The sequence below is a fragment of the Callorhinchus milii genome, unplaced genomic scaffold, assembly GCF_018977255.1.
Source record: "Callorhinchus milii isolate IMCB2004 unplaced genomic scaffold, IMCB_Cmil_1.0 Scaffold10, whole genome shotgun sequence".
Classification (NCBI taxonomy): Eukaryota; Metazoa; Chordata; class Chondrichthyes; order Chimaeriformes; family Callorhinchidae; genus Callorhinchus; species Callorhinchus milii.
In genome coordinates, this window is record NW_024704751.1 from 13,710,637 (window position 1) to 13,736,507 (window position 25,871).

The 25,871-nt window shown below is 49.1% G+C and overlaps 1 protein-coding gene across 1 annotated transcript in view; it reads right to left on the reverse strand.

The window, feature by feature from the left end:
- Window positions 1-1,426: 1,426 nt before the first annotated feature.
- Window positions 1,427-25,871, reverse strand: part of LOC103179605 (forkhead box protein O3) — a 56,972-nt gene continuing 32,527 nt past the window's right edge. The window contains exon 2 of the mRNA XM_042338428.1: window positions 1,427-4,139. Within this exon, the coding sequence (XP_042194362.1) occupies window positions 2,682-4,139 (1,458 nt within the window). The 3' untranslated portion in view covers window positions 1,427-2,681. The remainder of the gene's footprint in view (window positions 4,140-25,871) is intronic.

Consider the following 25,871-nt stretch of genomic DNA (forward strand, 5'->3'; position numbering starts at 1 on the left):
ACTGTTGACATCCACTATTTATATTCTTATTGCTTTATTAATCCTGGCACAAGGGAGGGGGGGGGGGAGTGGGAAGAGGAAAAAGATCAGACGGCAGTTTATTAAACGTTATTCGCCCAAGTTCCTCTCCTTGTGCTCTGTGCCCCCCCTCACTGTAAATTTACGCCTGGGACGAAAGGGTGGAGGGATTCAGATAGGGGCAGGATGGGCGTCCTTTGTACCACATCTGCCTGGAGTTTTCCACGCAACAAAGAACGGGCAAAGGGAATGGGAAAACAATCCTAGTCTATCTGCGAGCACTGATTCCGTTTCAGTTGAAACCTAAGTTTTTTTTATTGTCGGGATGGGAGTCTGGTAACGTGGTGAAAGGCGAAGGGAAGACTTTGTTTGTTAACCTAAAAGCTATTGGGAATAGCTGTGGGTTATTATTAATATTAATAATAATAGTAATAATAAGTCCTTCCATTTGATACAGCGCCTATAACTTCCACACGTTCTCCATACTCTTCATGGGCGATTGCTGTCAAGTGTAGAGACTTTGCGTTTGTGTTACCTTATTGGATGGGCACTTTCTCCTGTGAGTAGACTGTCAAACCTCTGCCAAATGCACAGCACGAGATAATGTTTTAAGACTGGATCGCAAATACATCTGTGTTTGTGTTTCTTAGAGACATGGGGCATCATGATTTAACGCTAATGGGAGTCTTCAAGGTGGTGCAACTTGACCTATATCTAAAGTTGGGGTGAGGAGGATTGGGACATCCCAATGCTCAAATATAATGTGGAAGAGAGCCAACTCCATCAATATACCTTGAACAGAGGCATTTTGCATTAATCGACTCTGTGTTACCAAATAAAATAAAATAAACCGAAACAAATGTGCTTTCTGGGCCTTTCGTTCTCGTATGGTAATATTTTATATCTGGAGAATAAACCCCCCCCCAAATTATATTCTTAACCACAACAACATCCAAAGGATACATGGTGAAAATACAGCACCGTTTCTGTACATTTAAGAATGGTCATTTCCTTGTTTTAATTATTTGTATTTCTTTATATTAAAAGAAGTTAATATACATATGTAAATTATATAACGTTCACTTATGGCACTTTCAAAGTCTCAGGCTTTCGTGGGGGGGAAGAGAGGGGAGGGGAGAGCGGGGGTGGGGGCGGGGGAAATGACGACACTCAAAGACTGCTTTGCATGTGGCTTCCTTATCATTTTCCCAAGTCTCTTAAAATAAAATAACTCCCCAACAAAAGCTTTCAATCACTACATAAATTAAGTAAAATGTTCGACTGTGGGTCTTACCTACATATAACCAACTGAGCATTTCTCTCATTGTAAAATAAATACAATTTCCGATCAAAGTAATATACAATAATAATAATTGCCAAAGCAGTAACAATGTGAAGCCTTTTTTTTTTACAAAAAAATCTCTCAATTCTATGAAAAAAAACAAATGTAATATTTTCGCAAAACGTGCGGTGAGGTTACAATGCAGTGAATGGAAAGGAGATCGGAATCAAAGTTGTAGCAAGCAAGTTTCTCCTTGCTGAAATTTGTACCATTCAGTTTGTACGTCGATCGGTATTAATATACATCTCTCCTTCTCATTCAGTGCATTTTACCCACTGCCATCTTGTCCTCGTGACATACAATTGCAGATTAAACTGTGTTTCTGGTGTTACAAACGAGCCTTACTCTTTGTTAAAAAAAAATACGATTTGGTGGGGTGACCTTAATGCAAACCCGAGACTGAGCAACAGGAGGTGGGATCCGGACTGAATTAACATCGGGGGTGTGAGAAGGGATCTGAAACAGATCAGAAACAGCCTAAGACAGAACTGAGTTTAGTTCCTGTGAGGGATAAATTGAATCTGCCCCATTGCCTATGTTTAAAATTGCCCCATTCCCACCTCTCCTCTGTTCTTCCAGGATACACCGATGTTATTTTCCATCAGTTACATTGAAATAGCTGATAATGAATATTGTCCCTAAATTCAACCTACGCTTAAAAACTAACCAGAAACCTCACCAGATTTTAAACACAGTGTGCTTTAAACTTGTTTTGAACTTGAAAAATTGGATTAAAGGCATCAATTCTGCATCTTTTGAACTCCATCTACACCCACTCCTTATCGCAATGTAATTTGCAGTAATTCTTAACCCATTTCTTATAAGCAACGTGTAAATGACTGAATTTCTAAAGCCCCGTCAGGGTGCATTGTTCCAGAGTGCTTTCGTTGTTCTACAAATGCGTCGGTTTAAGAAATCCATTAAGAAACAGCGCAGAATTAAGACCCTGTACAAGCCACAATACTCAACACCCAAAAGATACCTTCAGCTTTATAATGACCGAAAGTAACGTCGTTTGAATTTCTAATGATTAGTTTACCGAAAGGAGAATGAATATATTATTGCCTTCGCGATTTATTTTTTAGCGTATCCAAGATGGGCAACAGAGATTGAAAAAAGGTAAAGCAGCAAGTATTTTGTTTTCAAGTATATTTTTTTTTGCCAAACGTCAATTAGGTCTGGTCTTATAACTCTCTCTGCTCGTTTCACATTCTCTAATGCACCCCAGCACCTTGGGAACGCCCTCCCGACGTCGAAAGGCGCTTACACGAACGTAAATCGGTTGTTGGATTGTAACTCCGGACGCAGGTGGCTGTGCCTTTCACCCGGGCACCCAGCTGTGGCTGGTAGCGTGTGGCGCGGGGGGTCGGGCGCTCACGGTGAGGGCAACGTTCTGCGTTGGCACCGCGCAGTCAAAGTTAAAGTCCAGCTCGTCGCTGTCCATGAACTCGTTGAGAATGATCGACTCCACGTCGCACTCCAGGGTGCCGTGGAACATGTCTAGGTCCAGGTCGGCGGGGAACTTATCTTGGCTCCCGACGGAGATGTGGATGCCCCCCTGGCAGGAGTTCAGCCTGAAGTCCGGGACCCCCACATGCACCCCGTGACTGACGAGGGTGTGTAGGTGGTGCTGGTGAGGGTGGGGGTGGGCGTGCGGGTGGGGGTGGGCGTGCGGATGCGCAACCACGGAGCTGACGGTCCCCGTGTCCGAGGGCAGGCCCATAAGGCTGATGGAATTGGTTAAGGCACCGTTGCTGACAGCCGGGTTCTGCTGCACTGGCGACGGATGGTGAAACGGGCTGCCGTTCATCAACCGGGGTGAGCGGACGTTGAAGGGCGACAGGCCGGGCTCCGCGCACATGGCCAGGTTCGACCTCTGGCTCTGGGACGGTGCCGAGGCTCCGGCCTGAGGCATCAGAGGGTCCGCCTGTGTCATCATGACCTCCTTGTGCCGCAGCGACTCGGGTGTCAACAGGTCCTGCAGCATGCGGTTGCCGTAGTGGTTGACGGTCGAGAACGTGACGGGTTTGTTCTCCTGAATAGTCTGCATGGGCGCGTGGCGGAGCAGGGTCATGGCCGGTGGGCTGTACATGGTCGCGCTGTAGGCACTGGTCTGGCTGCCCAGCGCCGAGCACTTGGATCCGAACGAGAAGCTGGAACTCCTCTGCCTCAGGCACCCCGTGGGGATGGGCTGAGCCGGGCTCCCGTTGTAACCGTCCTGCAGGTCCTCGAGGAGGGTCTCGGTCAACCCCTCATTCAGGTTAATGGTGCCCGCCAGGTCGGCCAGCCTGGGGAGCTCCACCGAACACCGGCTGTTCACGGAGGGCGAGAGGGCGCTGGAGGGGCTGGAGTACAGCAACGGGGACGACGGGGGCCCCTCCGGGTCCTCCAGGTCGTCCAGCTCGGAGTTGGCCATGATGGGGGACAGGCGGCCGCTCAGAGTGCTGGCCGCAGAGTTGGCGCGCGATCGGAAGTCACTCCACGCGTCGAACTCGTCGCTGGCGTGGGAGGCGGGGCTGCCCGACCACTTGGTGTGCTGCGACGAGGGGCTGCCCTCGCTGCCCTCCTGTGCCGCCTGCAGGGCGGCCTTCTTCTTGCTCGCCCGCCCCTTGCTCTTCAGGTACTTGGAGCTGTTGTCCATGGACACCGCCCGCCTGCGCGGAGATTTCCCCGTCTTGCCCCCGTCGGGGTTCAGCATCCACCACGAGCTCTTGCCCGTGCCCTCGTTCTGGACGCGGATGAACCTGCTGTGCAGGGACAGGTTGTGCCTTATCGAGTTCTGTAGGAACGAAGAGGAGAGGCGTGAGCGACAAGCCACCGAGCGACCGACGGGTAAATGAAACACTTCGCACAACGCCACGACCCACCATGGCCTTTGAAGTCGGCGACCAATTTTATCTGCAGGGGATCGATGGCCACAACACCGGGAGAGAGAACCTCCCTTCTCTTTTCTAATGGGGGTCACAGGATTTTTTTACCGTCACCTCAACAGGCGCAGACATGATCACAGTCTGACCTCTCATCCAAAGGATGTCACTTCGTACAATGCAGCCCCCACCAACCGCCACCACCCCCCCCACACCCCCACACAACACTGCACTGGAATTCCAGCCTCGACTGTGAGCTCAAAAACCCAGGGCAGGGCTTGAACCCCTCAGTCTTCTGACCCAGATAATTATTTCATATCATGATCGCTCACACTATCACGGGCACAGTTCAGCACTGGCGTGCTCGCAGAAGGGAGTCTTTCCGAGGGCCATTTTTAAGACGAAACGGGCTGATACGACTGGGCTAAGGGTCTTGGCGAGTGTGCAAATACCGGTACATTAACACATCGGGTAAGTGAAGTGTTCATAAAAGGCATCGATGAGCTCCTGAACCAAAATGTCACAGGTTCTAAGAACTGGAAAGCACACCCTGTATATTTATACTGGGGCTGCAATATCTGTTTGAAACTAAATTGATCACCATCCCTTCAGTTATTTCAATGGGCTGATGCTCATCAGGTGCTATTTCAGTCTCTCACTAGTGTGTCCTCGCTGTCCATTATTACTTTTGGGATGAAGAGCCTTAGTAAGCCTTCAGGGGGTAGGCACTGCACGTCTCTTAACACACTGCTTTCCACTAAGGTTTGCTTTGATGCTCGCTGCTGAGGGAGATTGACAGATTAAGGTGATGCCATTTGACTCTATTTGGGAGATTAGCGGGGGCGGAGGGGGACACGGAGGAGGAGGAGGTGGGTATGGAAGTCACGTGACCCAGTTCTAAATATCGCTTTGATTTCCGTATCCCGTTACAGGTTCATAACTTCCAGATTTAGAAAATCAAAGCTCGACAGAACATGGCAACGGCAAAGCAGATGATAATTTCACGCCCGACTTTAACAATCGCTGAATTGGCGAAATGACATTGAAAGATCGGGCCTCTCTTATCAGTTTAATTGCATTTCCAAAACAAAAAACAATAATAAATTGGTCATTTTCAATCTACGACTGTTTGTGGGACATTGCTGTGCGCAATTGGCTGCCGCGTTCGCCCACAAATATACAGTCAATTCACTTTACAGTCTATTCTGTGAAGAGGAGTGGTCTTGATTTTCAGGCATTTCCCATTGAGTCATTTGGTACCTCACCCAAGTGGTTACTCTTCACCTTAGACTAACAAACTTCATTGAACAACTCATCCAAAGGACAGTATCTCTAATGATGTACCATCGTTGGGAGTTTCATAATGGACTATGAGCTCAAGTCACAAAGTGGGGCTTGAACCCACAATCTTCTGACCCAGAGGCAGAGAGCGCTAGCAACTGAGCTCCCGATGCCCTTGTTCAATCCCAGAACCAGATGGGTTTGTATTTATGTATGTATTTATTTATCTATTTCCCAAGGAAAGCTCAATAGCATTAGGGCAATCAAAAGGAATCTCAATTCTCTGTAGGAAGTACACAAGCAGATAATTTTCCCGTTGCCTAGACTACAGTCCGACACTGTCAAAATAATTCTTGCCGTATTCGAGAAGAAAATGTAAGGAAAAATAGTGTGTGAGTTGCGCTCGTTTGCTGTGGAAAATAATGACTGCCAACAAGCTTCTCATGTAGACTACAGTGTCTGTTATGAATAAATAAATTATCCCCTACATTTGATAGTAATAAGAAAATAATATCTAATAATCCTTGAATTTGATATCGCGCCTTTCACCCCGGGAAGACATCTCAAAGCGCTTTGCAGGATTTATTGTAAAACGTAGCAACTGCGTATTTTGTAAGCAGACAATTTGTGTACAGCAATGTCCCACAAAACAGCCACGTTGACTAATTCTATCTGGGAGATTGTCGGCCAGGATACCAGGAGAGAGAAACTCCCTTCTCTTTTGACGAGTGCCACGGGATCTTTAATGTCCACCTGAACAGGCACAGATGGACAGTTTAATGTCTCACCCGAAGGACGGTGACTCAGACAGTGCAGCGCTCCGCCTCCCCCCCCCACCCCACAGCATGCACTGCCCGGATTAGAACATCACAGCGTGTGTCATCGAAATGTCTCAATGGCGCTTCCCGGGGTTTACAGCAAAGCGGGGTGACTGCGTACTTGTCAAAGTGGACGTACTCTAAAGTGAACCCAAGGGCTTTGATTCCATAAAATTTTCAGGGTGATCCAACCGCCCACCTCCTCTCCCTCTATTTCACCTGACCCACCCGCTCCCTCCGTCACCCTCAAAGGTTATGTTACGTTATGATTCTGGAAAGAAAACACAAAAGTATTGCCTATGCAGCCCACGGACGTTTCTCAAACCGGCAGCCAAAAGGTTGGAACCACCCCCACCACCGACCACCCCCGACCACCCCCGACCACTCTAAATGAATTGCTAATCTATCCCCCAAAAAAGCCCCCAAAATCTCGAAACTCTTGGAACTTTTATTTTCACTTGAAACGCTGGTTGCCTTGATGCCAGCTGCGCTGCTCATCTGTTGGGGGTGAAGAGTTCAGTGCAAAGCTCTGGGTACGAACACTGTTGACTCAGGAATGACATTCCCATCACAATAGCCTCTCGTTGGCCAAAAGTCTCTATTATATATACAGCTACAGCTGAGACGTTGGTGGTGGTGGGTGGTGGGGGGGGGGTGGGTGGATGGGATGGGGGGGGGGGGTGGGGGGGGGAGTTGATTCCAACGTAATTATGTGTTGCGGTTAGCGCCTGATTCTCCGGTCCGACCGCCTGCATCAATCTCCTCCCGTCTCCTCGCATTATCCCTTCACCTGGTGCCATCGCTCGGTGGAGTGGCTCAATTATTGCAGCGGGGAAGCGGAGGGCGTTTTGACGTTCAAATTGAAGGTGTGCAAATTCGGGATCCTGAACTCTGCAGCGCTGGGTTTTAATTAGACGTATTGTCAGAACACAAGGCAACGTGTCATTAGCATCTGTTTAAAGATCCACGCGCCTGAGCAGCAAAGAACGAGGGTGAAATAAATAGGACGTGGAAATGGAACGCAGGTGCCTAGATTACCTCTTGCTTTCAAATCCGGCTCCTCTGAGCCATTGAAAAGCCCACCCACCGCCCCCCACCCCTCCCTCCTCAACCCACCCACTCACCCACCCACCCCGTCTCCCTCTCTTTACGGAACGAGATGTCCCACAGCCCGTCCGCTCCACCGAGCTTTCAGCCACTACGCCCTGACACTCTGGGTCTCTCAGCCTCAATTCCCCCTGCCTCGCCCCCCCCTTCCTCGCTCAGCTTCACCCGAAGACCTTCCTCTTCGACCGTGCCTCCAGTCACCGCCCCCCCCATCTCCTGCTCGGCGTTAAGCTCCCCCACTGTTAAGCGCTCCAAGACCCTACCCCGCATGAAGGGCACTGAATAAATTACAAGTCGTTGTTGCTGTAATAAGTCTATTGCTCACAGCTATTCAGTGTCACTGAGATACCGAGAAAGCAGTGTCAGATTTAATACTGTCAGTCAGGCAAGACAAGGTGACGAATGACATTTTCTGCCACGTGTTACAGAAGGGACATGGTGGCATGTTTAGTCTTGTGTTCACCTCGGAAATATCCGTGGGCTTTGAAATGCAAACACTCTGTGTGTGTGTGTGTGTAATGGAGGGGGGGTGGTGTTTAGTGGATGTGTGTGTCTGTGCCTGACAGATTTCAGCCTCTGGATGATTATTACCCACTGCAATAATCCAGACAAACACTGTAACACCATAACTTTTCATGTAATGAACCTTTCCTGATATCTCCTCTTACATTCCATATATGAACGTTAATTAAGCAGCCCTCGCTAATGATTCCTGCACCGAGTCATTTTTCATTTCTTTACAGCCAATTTCCTATGTTCTTTCCGTTGTCATTAAAAAAGATGATCAGTCTGTGATCTCTGACTGACGATGAGCATTCCTTGCCAACGGCAACGTTAACAACACCCCCCCCCCCCTTCTCTCTTCCCCCTCCCCTCGTTTGTGTACTGCGTGTGGGAGGGAGGGAACTAGAGAGCGAGGAGTCTTTGTCGAGTCTTTATCCGTACTGTAACACAGTGCTGCCTTGTTTCAGAACAACAGCTGGACACTGAGAGGTCTGAAATTCCACTGGCCTGAGCCCGTTTTGTCCCAAGATTTAAGGTCGCCCCAAAAAACAGGGAATATTCCTAAAACTCGCTGCTAATTTGGGATTTCTTCTTGCGAAAAAGCACCCTTCTGAATTAGCGCTGGGTTTAAGAATTACTCATTTTGTTTCCAGCCACAAAATGGTGTTGCGCACTAAAACTAGGTAGGATTTGGGGCTCCAAATATAACTCCCAAACTCACGGGAGGTGGCTCTCACGCATTCATGTACAGGCTATCGGATATGACTGGAGATTTACGTAGATTTATATAGACTGTACAGCACAGAAACAGGCCTTATCGAATACTGACCTGCTAACCTAGCCCTTATCATTCTTGAGTCATGATACCTGTGAGTGAAAAAACCCCAATCTTACCCCACTCCCCTCGTTTTAACCACAAATCTAAAGAAATCTAAATGTTTTGTGTTCAGTGTTCGCCACAATAGGGAAGTGTTGACTTGGGGTGAGAAGGATGGAATTTTAGCCCTACTCCCTTCAAAATAGCATCTTATAACCGGGTTCCACTGTATCTTCAGAAATACAGATGCGCGAGATTAGTAATGGCGATATATTCAATGCAAAGTCCTATAGCGTACTAGTTAGAGCACTCGCCTCGCAAGTGAGAGGACTCTGATTTGATTCCCGGGCAGGGCGAAACCTTCGGGTGGTTTCCTTAATCCACGCGCACGTCTCTCTTTACCTAGCAGTAATTAAGAGCCTGGTTGTTAGTTGATTGGCGGATTGCTTTCCGGGGGTAATAATCCCTTCCAAAGAATAAATAAATAACACTCAATCCACAACTGCTTGTGGGACACTGCTGTGCGCAATTGGCTGCCGAGTTTGGCCTACAAAATCCACAGTCAATTCACTTTATAGGGTATCCTATAAAGCACTTTGAGACGTCTCAACGACATGATAAGGCGATGTATCAAATACAAGGATTATTATTATTGCTATTATAATGTTAAATAACCGTCTAAGGCACCGATCAGTTAGAAGAAATTGCTTTGGAGGAGACGTACTGAAAATCACAGCATGTGGTTGATGTGAGGTACTGCGTAAATTTCTCTTTGACTTGTACTTTCTCATCACGTACAGTCTAACTGGTTGAGAATCCGAGGCTAAAAGGACAAGTCACTGTCTACCACATGTCTCTTATCTTCCTTTATTGGAATAGTTACACTTATGGTCCATTAGGTACTAGATTCTCCCAAGTTCCTGGCCCTGTCATTACCAGATTATCAGATCCTGATTTTGTGTGGCTGGTCTTTGTCCCCCACCCCCCCCCCCCCCACCCCCACCACACCTTCTCACCGCAGTGTTGAGTTTACTAGCCTCAGGAAGCACTTATCATTACCAGCAATCTGGTTGTGTGAATCAGAGAGGAAGGCTGAATCACGCTTGAACGACCCACACATTGTGACCTGTGGGAGCGAAAAACCCAAATCTTCCCCCCCCCCACCCTATCCTTCTTACCGCAAATAAGTTACTCAATAAGTTGCGACTGTTTGTGGGACGCTGCTGTGCGCAATTGGCTGCCGCGTTGTGCCCACAAAATATACAGTCAAGTCACTTCACAGTGAATCCTGTGAAGCGCTTTGAGACGCCTCGAAGATGCGATCAGGTGCTGTATCAAACGCAAGGAATATTATTACTATCATTAAAAGCCTTTGAAGAAATCCAACAGTTAGAGACACACCTTCCAGCAACTGCGTGGAAAGAAAAAGGCTGAAGGGCTTATTTCTGCAGCGTTTATAACCAAATATCCCGGAGTATCACTGAACTTCCAGCTCGACTGACTAATGTGGGGAAATCCGGTCTGTTGATCCAGAATTTCCAGCAATGCCTTTATACACAGATCAGCAGCACAAACACAAGTTGATCCCAACACCCCCAACACTGCACCCCCTGCACACACACGCACATACACACACACACACACACACACACAGATGCTGACAAACAATTTGCCTTCTTACATCGTCTTCAATCGTTAGCTTATGTGAAGGTAATTAATTTTGTTAACAGGTGCCTGACCACAGCCTCGATGAGCGTCACTGCTTTGAGATGACATTCTCCTAGACATGAGAGTACGCTGTGTAAATGTAAATTACATTGTATTGCCTCCACCCCGCTCTCTCTCTCTCTCTCCTGCCAAGCGTGCCCTCTGCTTAGTAACCTGCCAAACTGCAACTCGCAATGATGTCTTTAGAAGCTCGTCTGAAGAGTAAGGAGCGGGGAGACTTAGTTCGCCAATAATAAATCAATGGCAAGTTTCTCAGCCTGAGCTGTAGCCCAATGGATGCTCCTTCCTGCTACACGTCCTACACGCAGCCCTGCTGCCTTTAAACAAACACTAAGTGGGCACGGAATGGTATAAAAATAGATGCTGTTAATTTATTTTTTTATTTTACGGAGCTGCCAGTTTACGGGCGGACATCTTTCAGGTCAATCTGGGGGCTCCTCAAGTCACCAGCCATGCTGTGTTTTGGTATGACGGATATGACACAGGTCTCAGAGGAACTTTGAGAAATGGGGAGGAAGGGGGAAGCGGAGGGGCAGAACGGAGGGGGCTGAAAGGGGATGGACGGAGGGAGGGGGGGAATGGGGGGGTCACTCCACTCCACAGTAAAACCTTGCAGTAAAAGGGCTTTGAGACATCTCGACGACGAGCTGTTGGGATTCATCAACGGGTCTACAATCGTCATGACCGATAAACGAGACCCGTTGGGAGAGGAGTTTCAAACGCTCTCAGGAGCCTCGCGATGGCAGATTGCTGAGTGCCGAACCAGAGAGGGAGCCGGGAGAGGACACAGGGCTAGGAGGAGCCAAGCTCTCGGAGGCCCAGTGAACTGGCTTGTGTTCTTGGCCGCTTCCCAGTGAACTCCCGGAATCCAGGCTGTAAATAGCTCAGGTAACGAGCCCGCCAACCACCGGGCTTGTTTTCACGTCTGGTGCAGATCACTGCGTGTCGCTTGGGAAGAACAAGTTGTACCGACCGAACGGGATCAAAACAAATCCAGTGCGTGGTCAGCAGAGCGGCTCACTTGCATCTGTGGTGCTAAATGCGTCACTCGGAACGGGTCCCGAAGCGATCCTGGATTCAGCCCAACTCCTCCTGAACAGGCTCCACACAAAGCAGTGAGCCCGAACACACTCAACGCCGGGCCCCACGTATGATAATAGGCCACCGGGTGATGTGTTGGAGCCCACAGTCACTCCGTGTTCCTATCTCCATGATGATGATGATGAGGATAATGATAATAATCAGAATAATCCTTACGTGAGGACGTCCCAAATTTACAGTAGATCTACTGTAAAGCGTCGTGAATTTGTGGCGAAACACAGCGGCCGATTTGCGCACATTAACGTCCCACGAACAGCCACGTAGCGAATGGCCAGTTTTACTCGGGGGATTGTTGGCCAGGACACCGGGTTTAACTGGAGAGAGCATAGTTGAAGATATGGGGGTTTTTTAAATGAGGATTTGGTGGGGCGGAGGAAAGGTGGGTGGGGGGCTGGGGAACACAGGTCACAAGGCGACTCTGGAAGGGAGTTCAAGTGAGGAGAGAAGCAGTGGCTGTAAAGTTTGGTTACCAATAATTCCTAATTAAAGCACTACAAAGTAACACTGACAAGTTCAACTGGTCCCTTCAATATCTGGTCAAAACCCACAAGAAGGAATTACTGCTGAGACGGGGTTGAGGGAAAGGGGAGACGTCCGAGAGACTGATTTAATATTTGCTCTCGGAATCAACTGGGGGAAATTTCCGAGCTCGCTGATATATAATTAAACATTTCACATAATGTCGTTCAGGAGACAAGTATCTGACCCGTAGTGTCACACGCAACACATCGCTGTTACTCATACCTTTGGCTGTGCTCCAAGCTCCTTGTGGCTTACAGAAATCCATGTTCCCTGTGATATGTTGCAACATCTGTCTGCAGTGCGGTGAGCTGCCATTTACTACACAGGGAGTTGGGTTACAGCTGAAAAATAATTGCTGCAGTCTTTTGAAGGGAGTGAATCTGCCACTTAGCCCGGGCCAGGATGAAGGCTTAACCTGGTTTGCGGTCGGGGTTACAAAACAAACCATGTCAAAATGGTTAACTCCTTCCTTTCCCCGTGACTTTGACCGTGTATTCAGCCACCTTCCCACCCCCTGCCCTCCACCCCTCCTGACCCCAACTCGGGTCCAAAACCCCCCCTGACTGTCCATCGCCCTGGGACGTCTTTCTGATGTGAATTGCGCCATACAAGTGTAACGCAACTTCACGTCCCAACACCCCCCCCCCCCCCCACCCCCAGGCTCCGCCACAGTGGAGCGCTCTGAGACTCTACCCTGCGTGGAGGGTGCTATATAAGTGCACGTTGTTGTTGTTGTAATTTGGTGGTGTTGCTGTGTCCCGTTTGCAAAAGGCACGTCACTGGGGAGGTTAAGGGACGTGGGGAAACCCAGCGAAAATGGGATCAAAGAACAATCACAGGTGACTAAAACAGCAGGGGAGGAGGGCGAGGGGGGGGGGGGGGTTGACAGGCAGAATAGATTGCCCGGCCATGCGTCTCTTCTTCCTACATTCCCTGAGAGGCCTCGGAGTTCTCAAGTCTTTCGATATTGTTTTTCAGCACGGAAAGGAAGGTTATGTAAGGGACCCACGCCCCTCAAATCACAGCGGTGTAAAATGAGACCGTTTGCATTCAAGAGCATTTGTAATTAGGCATTAAAGAAGGGTGTGGGTCGGTTTGATTCCAGGCATTTGGCTTCTCAGAACTGAGCCTTGCTCAACTCCCAGTATTACTGAGGCGATGCCTACAGAGGTGTCATTGTTACGCTCTCAGATTATATAAAGGTAAGACACCGGGGCGGGGGGGGAAGGGGTAATAAACAGATTTGCGTCAGGCTCAACAGGAAGGGGCCCCGGTGCTGACATCCGCGGTGACCCAATGACCCAGAAGTCAGTCGTTTTTCCCTGGAAACAGCCATACTTGGGATTTTTTTTTAATTAACACGCCATGTTATAGTGAGGTCCCGCTTCTATGTGTGATAGGACAACCCAGGGAGCTGGCCGCGGAGGTGGATAATGCCAGCAAGTTCAAGAGGGAATTGGACAGCTGTTTGGGGAAGAAATCAATTGAGGGACACGAGAGGGAAATTAATGGGGGTGGATCTTTATTTTGAGGGGGGGGTGGGGGGAGAACTGCTTTTCCAGGCCTGTATAATCCTACATTCTTCCATTTTGCCCACAAAACACACAGTCGATTCACTTTACTTAGCTTTGATAAATCTCGAAGACGTGATAAGGCAATGCAAGGATTATTATCATTTCCCCAGCATCTGCCAGCTACCATTGCGTCCTTTCTCTCTCACTTTCTAGAAAGGGGAGAGATTCTGTTTGAAAGAGGTTTGTATATCAAAGCAATGATAAAAAGGGGGGATTTGTATACGAGTGCATTGGGAACAAGGAGTGCAGAGTGACTGAAACCACATCATTACTGACACCTGCGATTCACACACTACCTGCTTTGTTCGTCTTTGGAGGCCGGATTGTGATGTTAATCTAACATAAAAGCTCTTTTGCATACCGCATCTCAATAATGTTAACAGTACAGCAAGCACGGTGCCAATACTCTCAACGGTGCAGACTCTACATAATATCCCAACCTCTCTTCTGAGCCATTGAATTTTACTGTCCTCAATTCTGCCTTCTCTTCCTCTTTCTCCCTGAATCCCTAACCCTTTGAGCCCTGGTTTTCCTTTTCAAGTGCCCGTCAGTACGTACAGCTTTGCTCTGTCCAGAAGAAGTAAAGGTAATAATAATCCTTGACACAGAGCCAGAAGTCTCAAAAAAACTTCACATGATTTACTGTAAAGAACAGTGGCTCGTGCATTTGTAGGCGAGCGCAGCAGCCAGTTTGCGTACAGCAATGCCCCCCACACACAGCCATGAAGTGAATGAGCAACTCTATTTGGCCAGGACACCAGGGGAATCTTTGTTCTCTTTTTTGACAGAGCTACAGGGTCTTTAATGCTTACCTAAACAGGCAGACGGGACCTCAGTTTAGCCTCTCATCTGAAGGACAGCACCTCCATCAATGCAGCGTGTCGCACTTGAACCTAATACTAATTTGGTCACTCAATCCGTTACTGTTCGTGGGAACATTGCTGTGCGCGTTTCACCCACAAAATACACAGCCAATTCACTTTACAGTATATTCTGTGAAGTGCTTTGAGACGCCTCAACTACGTGATTATTATTATTATTATTATTAGGCAGTGAGTTCGAAGGCTGACTTGGGGCTCAGATGACACACATTCATTCAGTTGTTTCAGAGCAATCGGAGGGACCGACTGGTTTCTTTTCCAGAAATCGGTCATGTTTTTGATGCCTTGATTCCATCGGTAGCAAAATGCTAGGTTTGTGAGCCAGACAGTTACAGGAAATTAGTCTGTCCCTTGAAGGAAGCAAGTCTAGTCATCCGTCCCTGAATTCCCCCAGTGCCAGGGCACTCCAGCCCGAGGCTCCAGCACCCGCTTATTTTGGTAGCTGAAAATTCCACGACTTGCTGGAAAAACACTGAAATATTCACTAGAATTTTTTACTTGGATGGTTTCAAGCTTTGTCTGAACCTTGCGTGCCTTCCTGGGGTCAAACCTCCCCCACATCATTACAGCAGAATGCTGTATAATAATTATAAAAAATAATCATGCTTGCAATTTGATATAATAATAATAATAATCCTTACATTTGGTTTAGCGTCTATAACTTTGAAACTTCTCTATGCCCTATAGAGGTAATTGTTGCTAAGTGTAGTTACTGTTTTTGTAGGCAAATGCGCTCAGCAAGATCCCACAAACAGCCATGAGGTGAACGACTGATTCATCTGGGGAATCGTCAGCCAGGACACCGGGGCAAACTCTCTTCTCAAATAGTTTCACAACGTATTGAAAGCCCACCTGGTTCGGGCCTTGGTTTGGGGTCTGATCTGCAGTCCTGCCACTCGTGTCGCCCTTGACTGAGACTGGAACTTGAACTGGTAGCATTCTTTCACCCATCCCACAAGCGAAAATGCTACCCGTTGAACCAAGATAACACTGAGGGCCCGTTTTGGAGTTCCCTTGGACCCCAAAGGAGAACTGAATCGCCACCCTGCCCCCCCCCACCCCCACTATCTGCAGTCAATCATTCAACTTACCCAGTTACAAATATGTGGACTTAATGTCCTCCTTGGGAATGTGTCACAGATACGCTGTTTCCCTGAATGAGTCCCAGCTTGTTCATACTGCATTTTTTGGCCAGGGTTCGAATGCGTGTATTCGATGCCCTGTTAGACAGCTAAAGACCCAAAATACATCCGAGGGGGTTTCTTTGTTATTGCAACAATGTCAGCTGTCATCTGCAGAACCCAATCTCAACAACTGGCTCCATCATGCACAAAGCAAAGCCTCGATCAGCTGGGGAGGTGAGAAGTTAATTCGGCAATTATTTCATTAGCAATTGGTTTGTCTGTCGACTCGGGGATTTGATAGTCATTTACTCATTTAAAAAGACTCCTGCAGCAAGAAGAGTTCCCTCGCCCCACCCCCTCCCCCTCTCGATTTTATCTCTGATTGCCCCCCAATCGCTCCTTTGCATCTCATCAGTTTGATTCAATTGATAGCACACTTAACAATAATAATACTAATCCTTGCATTTGACACAGGGCATTATCGTGGCTTTGAGACATCTCAAAGGGCTTCACAGAATATACTCTAAAGGGAAATGACTATATTTTGTGGGCGAAATGGGGCAGCCAATTGCGCACTTGCCTCTAAATAATTCCTGGCACCTCATATCGAGCCCCAGATTTTTAACCCCCTTCGTGTTTTTTTTCCAGTGCAGAATCTTATCCAGTTCCCTTTCGAAAAATTCCCTTGATCCTACCTCAGTAGTGGCTTGTGGTGGTGAAACCAAACCCTTACAGTCCTCTGAGTGAAGAAATTCCTACCAACCTCACCCCTAATGTCTATGCTAACAATCCCGACACATTTCGAAAGAAATGAAATTCTTGCATGGTTGAAGGGGAGACGTAACAGGAAACAATTTGACTTAACAGGAGGGCGATCTGCAGTAAACTTTAAATAATAAAGTCTTTTTTTAACAGTCTCAACTCCACGAGATCGCAACTCATCGAGTTCAATTCGAACCCTTTCTGCATTGTGGAGTTTGTTGGATAGTGCGCTATAATAATAATAATTCCATTAGTATAATAATGATACAATAACCCTCGCATTGATACAGCGTCTTACCACATCATCAAAATATCTCAAAAACGCTTCACCGGATTTTACTGCAAAGTGTAGTGACTGTGTATTTTGCAGGCGAACCCGATTTGTGCAAAGTCACGTCCCACAATCAACCATGAAGTGAGTGACCGGTTGTCATAGCATCATAGAATCTTACGGCTCAGAAGGAGGCCATTCGGCCCATCGTGCCTGTGCCGTCTCTTTGAAAAGAGCTACCCGACTAGTCCCACTCCCCCCGCTCTTACCCCAGAGCCCTGAAAATATTTCCTTTTTCTTCTGAGAGATTGTCAGGCAGGAACGCCGTGAGAGCGAAACTCCCTGCTCTTTTTCGAATAGCGCCCGGGATCTTTAAAGTCCACCTGGAGAGGCACAGACAGGACCTTGGTTTAGCGTTTCATTGGGAAGGGGGTGGAGGGAGGTTCAAAGTGAGGGCTTGAGCGCTGACTCAGAGTGTCGGCCTCCATATGCTTCAGTCTCACATCAGGCCGTCCGTGTGACCTGGAGTGTGATGGCACCAGCTGGGCTCCCAAGTCCTATCCAGAATAATTATTTTGTCTAAAATGATTTGCGACCCCCCCCAACCCCCCAGAAAAAATGTTCCGCAAGCCATTCCTCACAGAAAAATCTAGGCGTGTGTACGTATCTATGAAAAATGAGACCCAGCCATCAAAATATCCTCGGAAAAGGCTCGAGCAATTGGAATGCATAATAGATGTGTGGTATTGATACCTTCATTCTCGGTCAATTCATGCTTAGCGGCCCTTGAAATAACTGAAGCTGCTGTGCCACACAGTGACAGAAGAAACCCTTTGATATTCAAGCTTCTCGTACAAAAGACTCTCGTTCAAAGCTGCTCCGCTTCACACGACCTCGAGGTAAGATGTGAGCTGGTGTTTCAATTAGTATCGCTCATGGCTTTGCTCAAACTTGGCTTAGAGAGATCCCAGCACTCTAATCTCCTCGCCCAGGTGCCTCTTTGGGTTGGTTATAACGCGCGAGTGTTAAGACGCTGAACGGTCCATGCACTGCAATGATCTGTCACCCCCCCTACACCCCACCGCCAGCCTCTTTCAAGGCCCTTCTCAAGACCCTCCTCTTTGGTCACCCTCCTACCCCTGACCCTCCCAGCCCCCCATCCGTCCTGATCCCAACCCCCAGCTCGGGTACAAATCCTGACTGTCCAGCGCCTTGGGACGTCCTCCCGTCGTGAAAGGCGCGGTTCAAATGTAACTTGTTGTTATCAGTAAACCTGCCTTATAAGAGGCTGGGGTTTCTTATCGGAGGGGGGGGGGGGGCACCTTATAAGGGGGTTCTAATGAATCCACCAGATTTCAGTTTCAAGCTCCGCAATGAACAACAGTAACTGCTTGAAGGGTGCACAGCTGTCACCTTTCCTGTCTGCCAGTCACTTCAGTTCATAGCTGCGGTTATGCTGAAAGCTACATTGTGAACTATCCACCCAGATTTCGGTTGATAACTCGAAGAGTTCCTGGCTGCGTCATCGGGGGGGGGGGGGGGGGGGGTGAGGTGGTTTTGGCTAAAAATACTTCCTGAGAAACCCGCAGAAAGATTTCCCGAGCTGCATAAGGTGGAACTTGATGCCTAGTACAACAACTACAACAACTTGTATTTACGTCGTGACCTTCGCACGGGGTAAGGTCTCGGGAGCGCTTGACAATTGTTCAGGTGAGAGAGTTTTCAATACGTGAATGTAACGGGAGCTGGGAGATGAAGTAACTAATATATCCTTATTTTCCCGCGACTGATGCTCGGTAGGCCGTCAGTTGTGGAGTAGCGGGAAGAGCACTGGTTTGGGAATAAAAATACTGCGGAACGTATATCGTGTCTCCTGTGCAGCGTTTCGAGACATCTTCCTGACGACGTGAAAGACACCGCATCAAACGTAAGGGTTTTTGTGATTAGCATCGTTAAGTTGTTGTTATTATTATTATTATTATTAATATTATTGCACAGCCGCTCTGAGCTCATCTCCATGGCACCAGTGTTCATTGCGCGAACAAGATCCGGGCATAACAAGCCAATGCAAAAACTCTGGGTAACCTCTCATTAAAATGTGCACGCACAGAAGGGCCTCGGGGCTTGCAGGCTGATTGCAGTGCAGCCATTAACCAGAGTCGCAATCCAGGCGAGGAAGGATGGCTGCGAAGGGGTGGGGGAGAGGCAGGGGGATGGGATGGGGTGGGGTGGGGTGGGGTGTCGGAGGTGTTGGGGGAGAGGCGGGGATGAGAGGGTGGGGGGGTACGGGAGGGCTTGCCAATCTCTGTGCTCGCAGCCAAGGCTGCTTGTGTTGCGGTGCCAGCCCTCTGTCAGTTTGAATATCACTTATTATTATGTGGCGCCTAATTATAATAATCCAGAGACTGGCAATTCTGGTTCTACCTCTTTGCAGTGCGCAGGTGAGCCTGACGAGTTTTTCTCTCCCCCGCCTAACCCTCCCCACATCCCACCCCCCCACCCCCCCCACCCGCCGTCCACCCACCTGTCCGCTCGCCCATAGGCAAGACTGCAACAACAACACATCCTGCGTCTGACCCATCCCAGATGCACACCATCGGGGGGGGCGGTGTTGCCAGCTCCCCCCTGTGCTGACAGATTGTTTTGTTCCATCGCAAGGAACCAGACTCAACGTGCATTTTTGCACATCCCAGGGGGTGCTCTGAGCGAGGCATTAAAAGCCTTTACGCTGTTGAGAATCCACTTTAATATTTCCTGCTTTAATATTTTCTAACCATCTCTCCTCCTCCCCGCCCCCCACCCCCCACTACCACCCTCTCTGTTCCCCAAAGGACACACCGCTGTTCAAAATAATATAAGAGGGGTCATTTTCTTGGTCAACCGGGTGTCTGACACACGCGGAAACCCATCACCGTGCTTAACAGCATCCGAACCGCAGACTGAAACACCACGCGTGTGCCACCTGATGCTGAAAATGGGCAGCGTGGGCTTTTGATCACTGCAATGTGCCGTTCATTACTGCACATCGTCAAACTGTAAAAGCAATTGATTTTCTGCCGGGAACTGTGGATAAAGATGTGGAGGTCCGTAGTGTGGTGGTTAGCGCCCTGGCCTCGAGAGCAAGAGGACCCAGGGTTGATTCCCAGGCGGGGCGAAACTTGCCTAAGGTTTTGCCCCGCCTGGGAATCAACCCACATGCCTCTTTTACCGAGCAGTAAGTAGGAACCCGGTTATCAGTCGATTGTTGGATTGCTTTTGCAGGGGTAATAAACCCTTCAAAAAAAATGTGATCACACAATCCACAACTGCCGCATTCGCCAACAAAATACACATTTTACAGTGTATCCTGTGAAAAGCTTTAAGAGGCATCCTCCCAACATGAAGGATGCTGTATCAAATGTAAGGATTATTATATATTATAAAGTTCCTTGTGTTTCGGTGCAGATTTCATCAAACGCAGTACTTTCCCATGTATTTACACTACAGGACTCCACATCTACATCCACAGTTAACCATCAGAAAATCAGTTGGGTTATTTTTAAACCCAATAAAGATGTGCAGTAGCTTATAAGCATGCAAATAATCTGCTTTACAGCTAGAGGTCTGCAGTTCGCCACTCAGTGCAAAATGATTTGGAACTAAACTCCAAATTCGTGCTCTCCAAGGGGTTAATGAAGGCCTCTTCAGGTGAGATCGCAGGTGCTTTAACGAGATATCCCAGGGATGCAAATCTCCGCTGACGCAGTAATGAAATCAAGAGGCATCGAGTTTCCCTGGTAGGTCTGGAGGAAAAGTGCTGGATTCCTTACAGCGATTAAGTAGAAAATTCCCAACTCAGGCTGCATCGTTCCAGGAAACATATTTGATCCTGATCTCAATTTGATTCCAAGAAGTTTGGTTCAGAATTGTGACCAAGTGATTCACTGGGAAGGTCTTCAAGCGTACAAATTGGTAACCCAAGGTGGCAGGGTTGAGTATATTAATAACCTGCATTACACAACTGTGTGGGGAGGTGGGGGGGGGGGTGGGCGGTGGGAAGGAAAGGGGGAGGTCAGTTGGTTGGAAATCTAGTTAAATAACAAAAGGCCACTTTGAGAGCGTTCAGGGTACACGGTGGCAAAGTGTCTGGCGGAAAACCAGACTTTGCTTTGTGTTCCCGGAGAGAGAGAGCACTGGCAGGCAGCGATTTGTAAAATTGGGTCTCATGTCATTAGCAATCAAAGGCCCATGTCTCAAGGCACAGAGGTCCTGTCTTCTCTCATTGAGGGAGATATTTTTTATATATAGAGAGCCACAGTGTCCCTTTAATTCAGCCTGGATCTGAATTAACGGAGTCTTTGTGGGTTTTTTTTTCTTGAAATGTTGGACTGCAGACAGACCACAGTTCGGGCTGCCTTGCCAATATTGTGTGACAAGGTCTTGAGCCAGCCTCTGTTGCCTGGGGTATTATACAGCCCCGCTGTTGTGTTCAGGTCACTGGCTCAGCTGATGGCAACACAGGCTGACAGTGTGATAATTGAACCACATGCCCCTCAGACACCAAGGAACAGTCACAGATCTCTCTCAGCGTCTCGCGTAGAGCAGGCTTAAGAGGAGACGGGACCAGGCAGGTATGCTAGACAGACTGCCTAACCCGGGTCCTTCCGCTGACCGAATCAGACAGATTGTGTGACTGTAACGTTCTGCTGGGTGGATGGGAGACAGAGGGTGGGGGGGAGGGAATGGGGGAGGGAATGGGATGGGGAAGCGAGGGATGGGATGGGAGGTTGTGGGCTGAGATGGGGTGGGGAGGAATGGGATTGTCAGCCAAGAAGCTGGAAGAAACTCCCTTCTCTTTTCAAAGGTCTCGTGCCATGGGCTGTTTAACAACCACCCGGACGCAGGTAGAGAGCGACACTGTCAATAGGACAGCGCTTCAGGGTGCTGCCCCGCGTGAAGAGCTCTATCCAAATGTTGTTGTTATAGGATCCAAATGCCATTGACTTGATGTGACACTGGAGGAAGGGAGGGAGTTGGAGGTGATTAGAGCCGAGAAATATGGGATTTGATTGTACTGGGAGTTCCCCATATCACGTGCATTATGTTAGTCATCACGTCTAATGTCAAACTGGTGTGACTGCTGGTGAGATGAATCTCACAGGACTGAGCAATGTCCTGTCGGAACGATAAGTCTTTCCCTGGCTCACCCCACCGTGATCAGACACGCACGCTTAAGAATTTAGCTGGGAGTCTGCCTTAAAAGAAAATAAAAGCACTCCCCGACCTTTCCCTCCTCCCAGTCTCTGGCATCGCAACACAGTCGGATTAATGGACACTTCCACGCGTTTTCAAGACACACCTCTTTGACCTAGTTTTCGGTCATCTTTCCCCATCCCCGCCCCCGGCCCGCAATTCTCTCCCCCTCTCTCTCCCTCTCTCTGCTACCTCTGGGATTTCCATGTGTAGGTGGGATGCATGGAAATCTCAGCTTGGTTTGGAGACCCTTAAGCAACGGTGCTGGGTTTCCGTATGCGTCAGCCACCCGGCTGACACCCACCCAAAAATTCTCTCTCTCTCTCTCACCCCCACTCCCCCCTTCCATTACCCCAGTTGGATCTAGCTTCTAAACCAAATCCTAAACTTTCCATGCTGAAAAAGCTAGGAATCAGTCTCCTGATCCCGGGAAAAATGCCAACCTCTTCTCATCGTAATGAAAGCCCCATGATGACTGACGCATTGGGTATGTTGCCCGAAAGCCTGTCTCACTCACTGGGATGGGAGGGTAACATGTCTGAGCTCCAGCTATTCTGACTACAAACTACGAATACTTGGAATTTCTGTTGTGGAAGCAGGACGAATTAAATATAATTAGCTCCGCGGTGCTTATCAGGGCAGCGCTTTACGCTGAGAAATATGCATTCATTGCAGTGAATAGCTCTCAGCTCAGATTACACGTTCTGTTCTCTTCTCTTCCCTCACGGCAGCTGAAATTCACACATGATTCGCAGTTACTCCCGCACCTATAAAGGCCAATAAGTGCCTCGAGCTTTGCACACCACACCACACCCCGCCCCCACCACCCCCCTGCCACCCTAGGTCTCCCTTGGGACTCAGGTGGGTGTCTAAGGTGGTCATTCATTCAACCAAACAACATTTTTCTCACGATCGTATAAAATAATCATCATAATGATAGCCCTTTCGTTTGCACTACCTCACCCCTCACGCGGCTGAAACTCTGTCCACGCCTTTATCACCTCAAGGCTGGACTATGGGAACTCTCTCCTCGCCGGCCTTCCCGGCCCTACCTCCACACTGCAGGTCATTCAGAACTCTGCAGCTCATGTACTGTCCCGCACCAGACACCGCGCCCACATCACTCCCACCCTCGCCCTCGCTCGCCTCCACTGGCTCCCCATCCCCCAGAGGATCGAATTCAAGATCCTCATCCTCACCTACAAGGCCATTCACGGCCTCGCTCCTTCCTACCTCTCCGACCTACTATCCCCCTACCTACCTGCCCGTACCCTCCGTTCCTCTGGCTCCGGTCTGCTCCACATCCCCCGCCCCAACCGCCCTACCATCGGTGGCCTTCAGCCTCTCAGCCCCGAGGCTCTGGAACTCTATCCCCAGTGCCTTTGCCGCTTCCTCCCTTTCCTCCTTCAAGGCCGGTCTCAAGACCTTTCTCTCTGACGGTGCCTTCAGCTCCCCTCTCGACTCTCTACCCCCTCCTCGCTCCCTCCCTTCCCTCCCCTCACCCTGACCATTTCCCCCCTGCTCGGGTCCTGACCCAACTGTACAGTGCCTTGGGACGTCCTCCCGACGTAAAAGGCGCTCTATAAATGGAATCTTGTTGTTGTTGTTGTTGCTCACAACATCACACCCCCCCAAATTGCTTTCCATTAAGTGCAGTCGCTGTTGGCAGCAACCACGACAAGCCTGGTGCTCAGGGACACTACCCCTCACGCAGGAGAGCGTCCCTGAGCGCGAGTGACAGCCGGTTTGCGCAACCCGCAAACAGCATGAAGTTGAATGAACGATTTTTATCTGTGGCGGATTGAGGGGTGGGCGGGGTGCGGAGGTGGGGGTGGGGTTGGGGGTGTGGACGGTGAGGGGGAATTCTCGGCCAGGGACGGTTGCAGAAACTCCGTTCTCTTTCTCCCCTCCACCACCACCCCCGGCCCCCCACCCCCCCCCCACCCAGTTGTCTGACGTCTCTTTCACGTCAAGCAGGCTGCCAGCAGCTTTCTGTTTTCGCTGCGCTCAGCGGGATTCGGGCCCGAAAGGGTTAAGACACAGACGTCTCACTTCTGTGTGGTTAGTCATTATGGTTAGAGCCAGTCGTCAGCTAGAGTATGCAAATCTGGATGTCAGCAAATTGTCACGGGACGTGCGTGGAACCACGGACTGATACTGCGAGTGGAACGTCCTTTTCCGTTGAATTTATTTTAACCCTCACTGTGTGCAGCCCAGCCCACCCGAACAACAACAACAACAACAACAAGATTCCATTTATAAAGCGCCTTTCACGTCAGGAGGACGTCCCAAGGCGCTGCACAGTTGGGTCATGACCCGAGCAGGGGGGAAATGGTCAGGGTGAGGGGAAGGGAGGGAGCGAGGAGGGGGGAAATGGTCAGGGTGAGGGGAAGGAAGGGAGGGAGCGAGGAGGGGGAAGAGAGTCGAGAGGGGAGGGGAGCTGAAGGCACGGTCAAAGAGAACCTCCCGAGTCCCAGCACCAGGCCCCACTCCCCACCCCAAACCGCACCCCCCCCCACTCCCCCCGACTCAACTGATCTCAGCTAGGATCTCCCCGTAACGCTATGCGGAAAGAGAAGAGAGTTTCTCTCTCCCGCTGTCTGCGTCCTGGCCGACAATCGCCCTCGGAGATAAAAGCGCTCGTCCACTTCGAGGCCGTTTGTGGGACGTCCCCGCGCGCCAGTCGGCTGTGCTGTTCGCCGGACGAAACGCACAGTCGCTACACTTTGCAGTGCCTACTGGGAAGCGCTTTGGGACCCCCACCCACCCCCGCTGACGTGCGAAGGGTGGAAGATACAGCGCCTTATCACGTCGTTGAGATACACCTATTACAATTGACTGTAATATTGCGTTGAGCGGCCACCGCCACTTGTGAAGCGCTCCAAGACGTTGCCTTATGTGAAGGGATTATTATTATTATTATTATTTTATACGATCGTGAGAAAAATGTTGTTTGGTAGAATGAATGACCACCTTAGACACCCACCTGAGTCCCAAGGGAGACCTAGGGTGGGGGGGTGTGGTGCAAACACTGTGTAAATGCAACGCATTGTTGTGGGTGCTGTCAAGTGTGTGTCTGGCTCAAACAACGACTAAATGAAATTAACGGGGACATTTGTGAACTATTTCAGCTGTGCTGCTGTAAACCCTTGCTCCTCACTTGGCTCTCCAACACTCTGCGTTCCTCTCGCTCTCTCTCTCTCTCTCTCGGTTACTTCTGGTCACTGAACCCATCTCTTCCGCCACTTCCACATCAACAGTTCCTGACAGTGGTCCTTGAAACAGCACCGATGCCCTTCCCTCTGCTCCTATCAATGGCCCCGACTTCTAACCAGATCCTCCAACACCTCCTGCATAATAATAATCTGGAACTCTCTCCACCAAAAGGCTGTTGTGCGGATGTTGCCTCGGTTCAAATTTTTTGAGACTGAGGTGAATAGATTTTTGTTACGTCGGGGTGTCAAGGGATATGGAGCAAAGGCGGGTAAATGAAGTTGAGGTACACATCAGCGGGGAGGGAGTTGGGGGAGGTGGAGGGAATTCTGTGCATGAGCAGATAGATAGCGTAACCTGTAGATTATGTATCTAGGCTAGGTAATTACCCTGGTTGGAGCACAAATATTTACCCAGATCATATCCTGATCTTTAGGACTATTGTCTTTTATTAAATGTAATCTCGAGGCTTCGAGAGAGAGAGGAGCCTTGCATGCCCTGAAGTCACGAGGTGCCACATTGGAGAGATCAGGAGATCTATTGCACACCTCGATCAACTGAAACCTGCGTTCATGCCAGCTGTCAGGATGCCTTGAGAATTCAGGTATTAAATTGAACTCTCTCGGATTGTTTTGTGGTCTTTTCTCACCCAGGACACACGCACACACACACACACACACACACAGACATCTCAGGGTTTGAGGTCTGC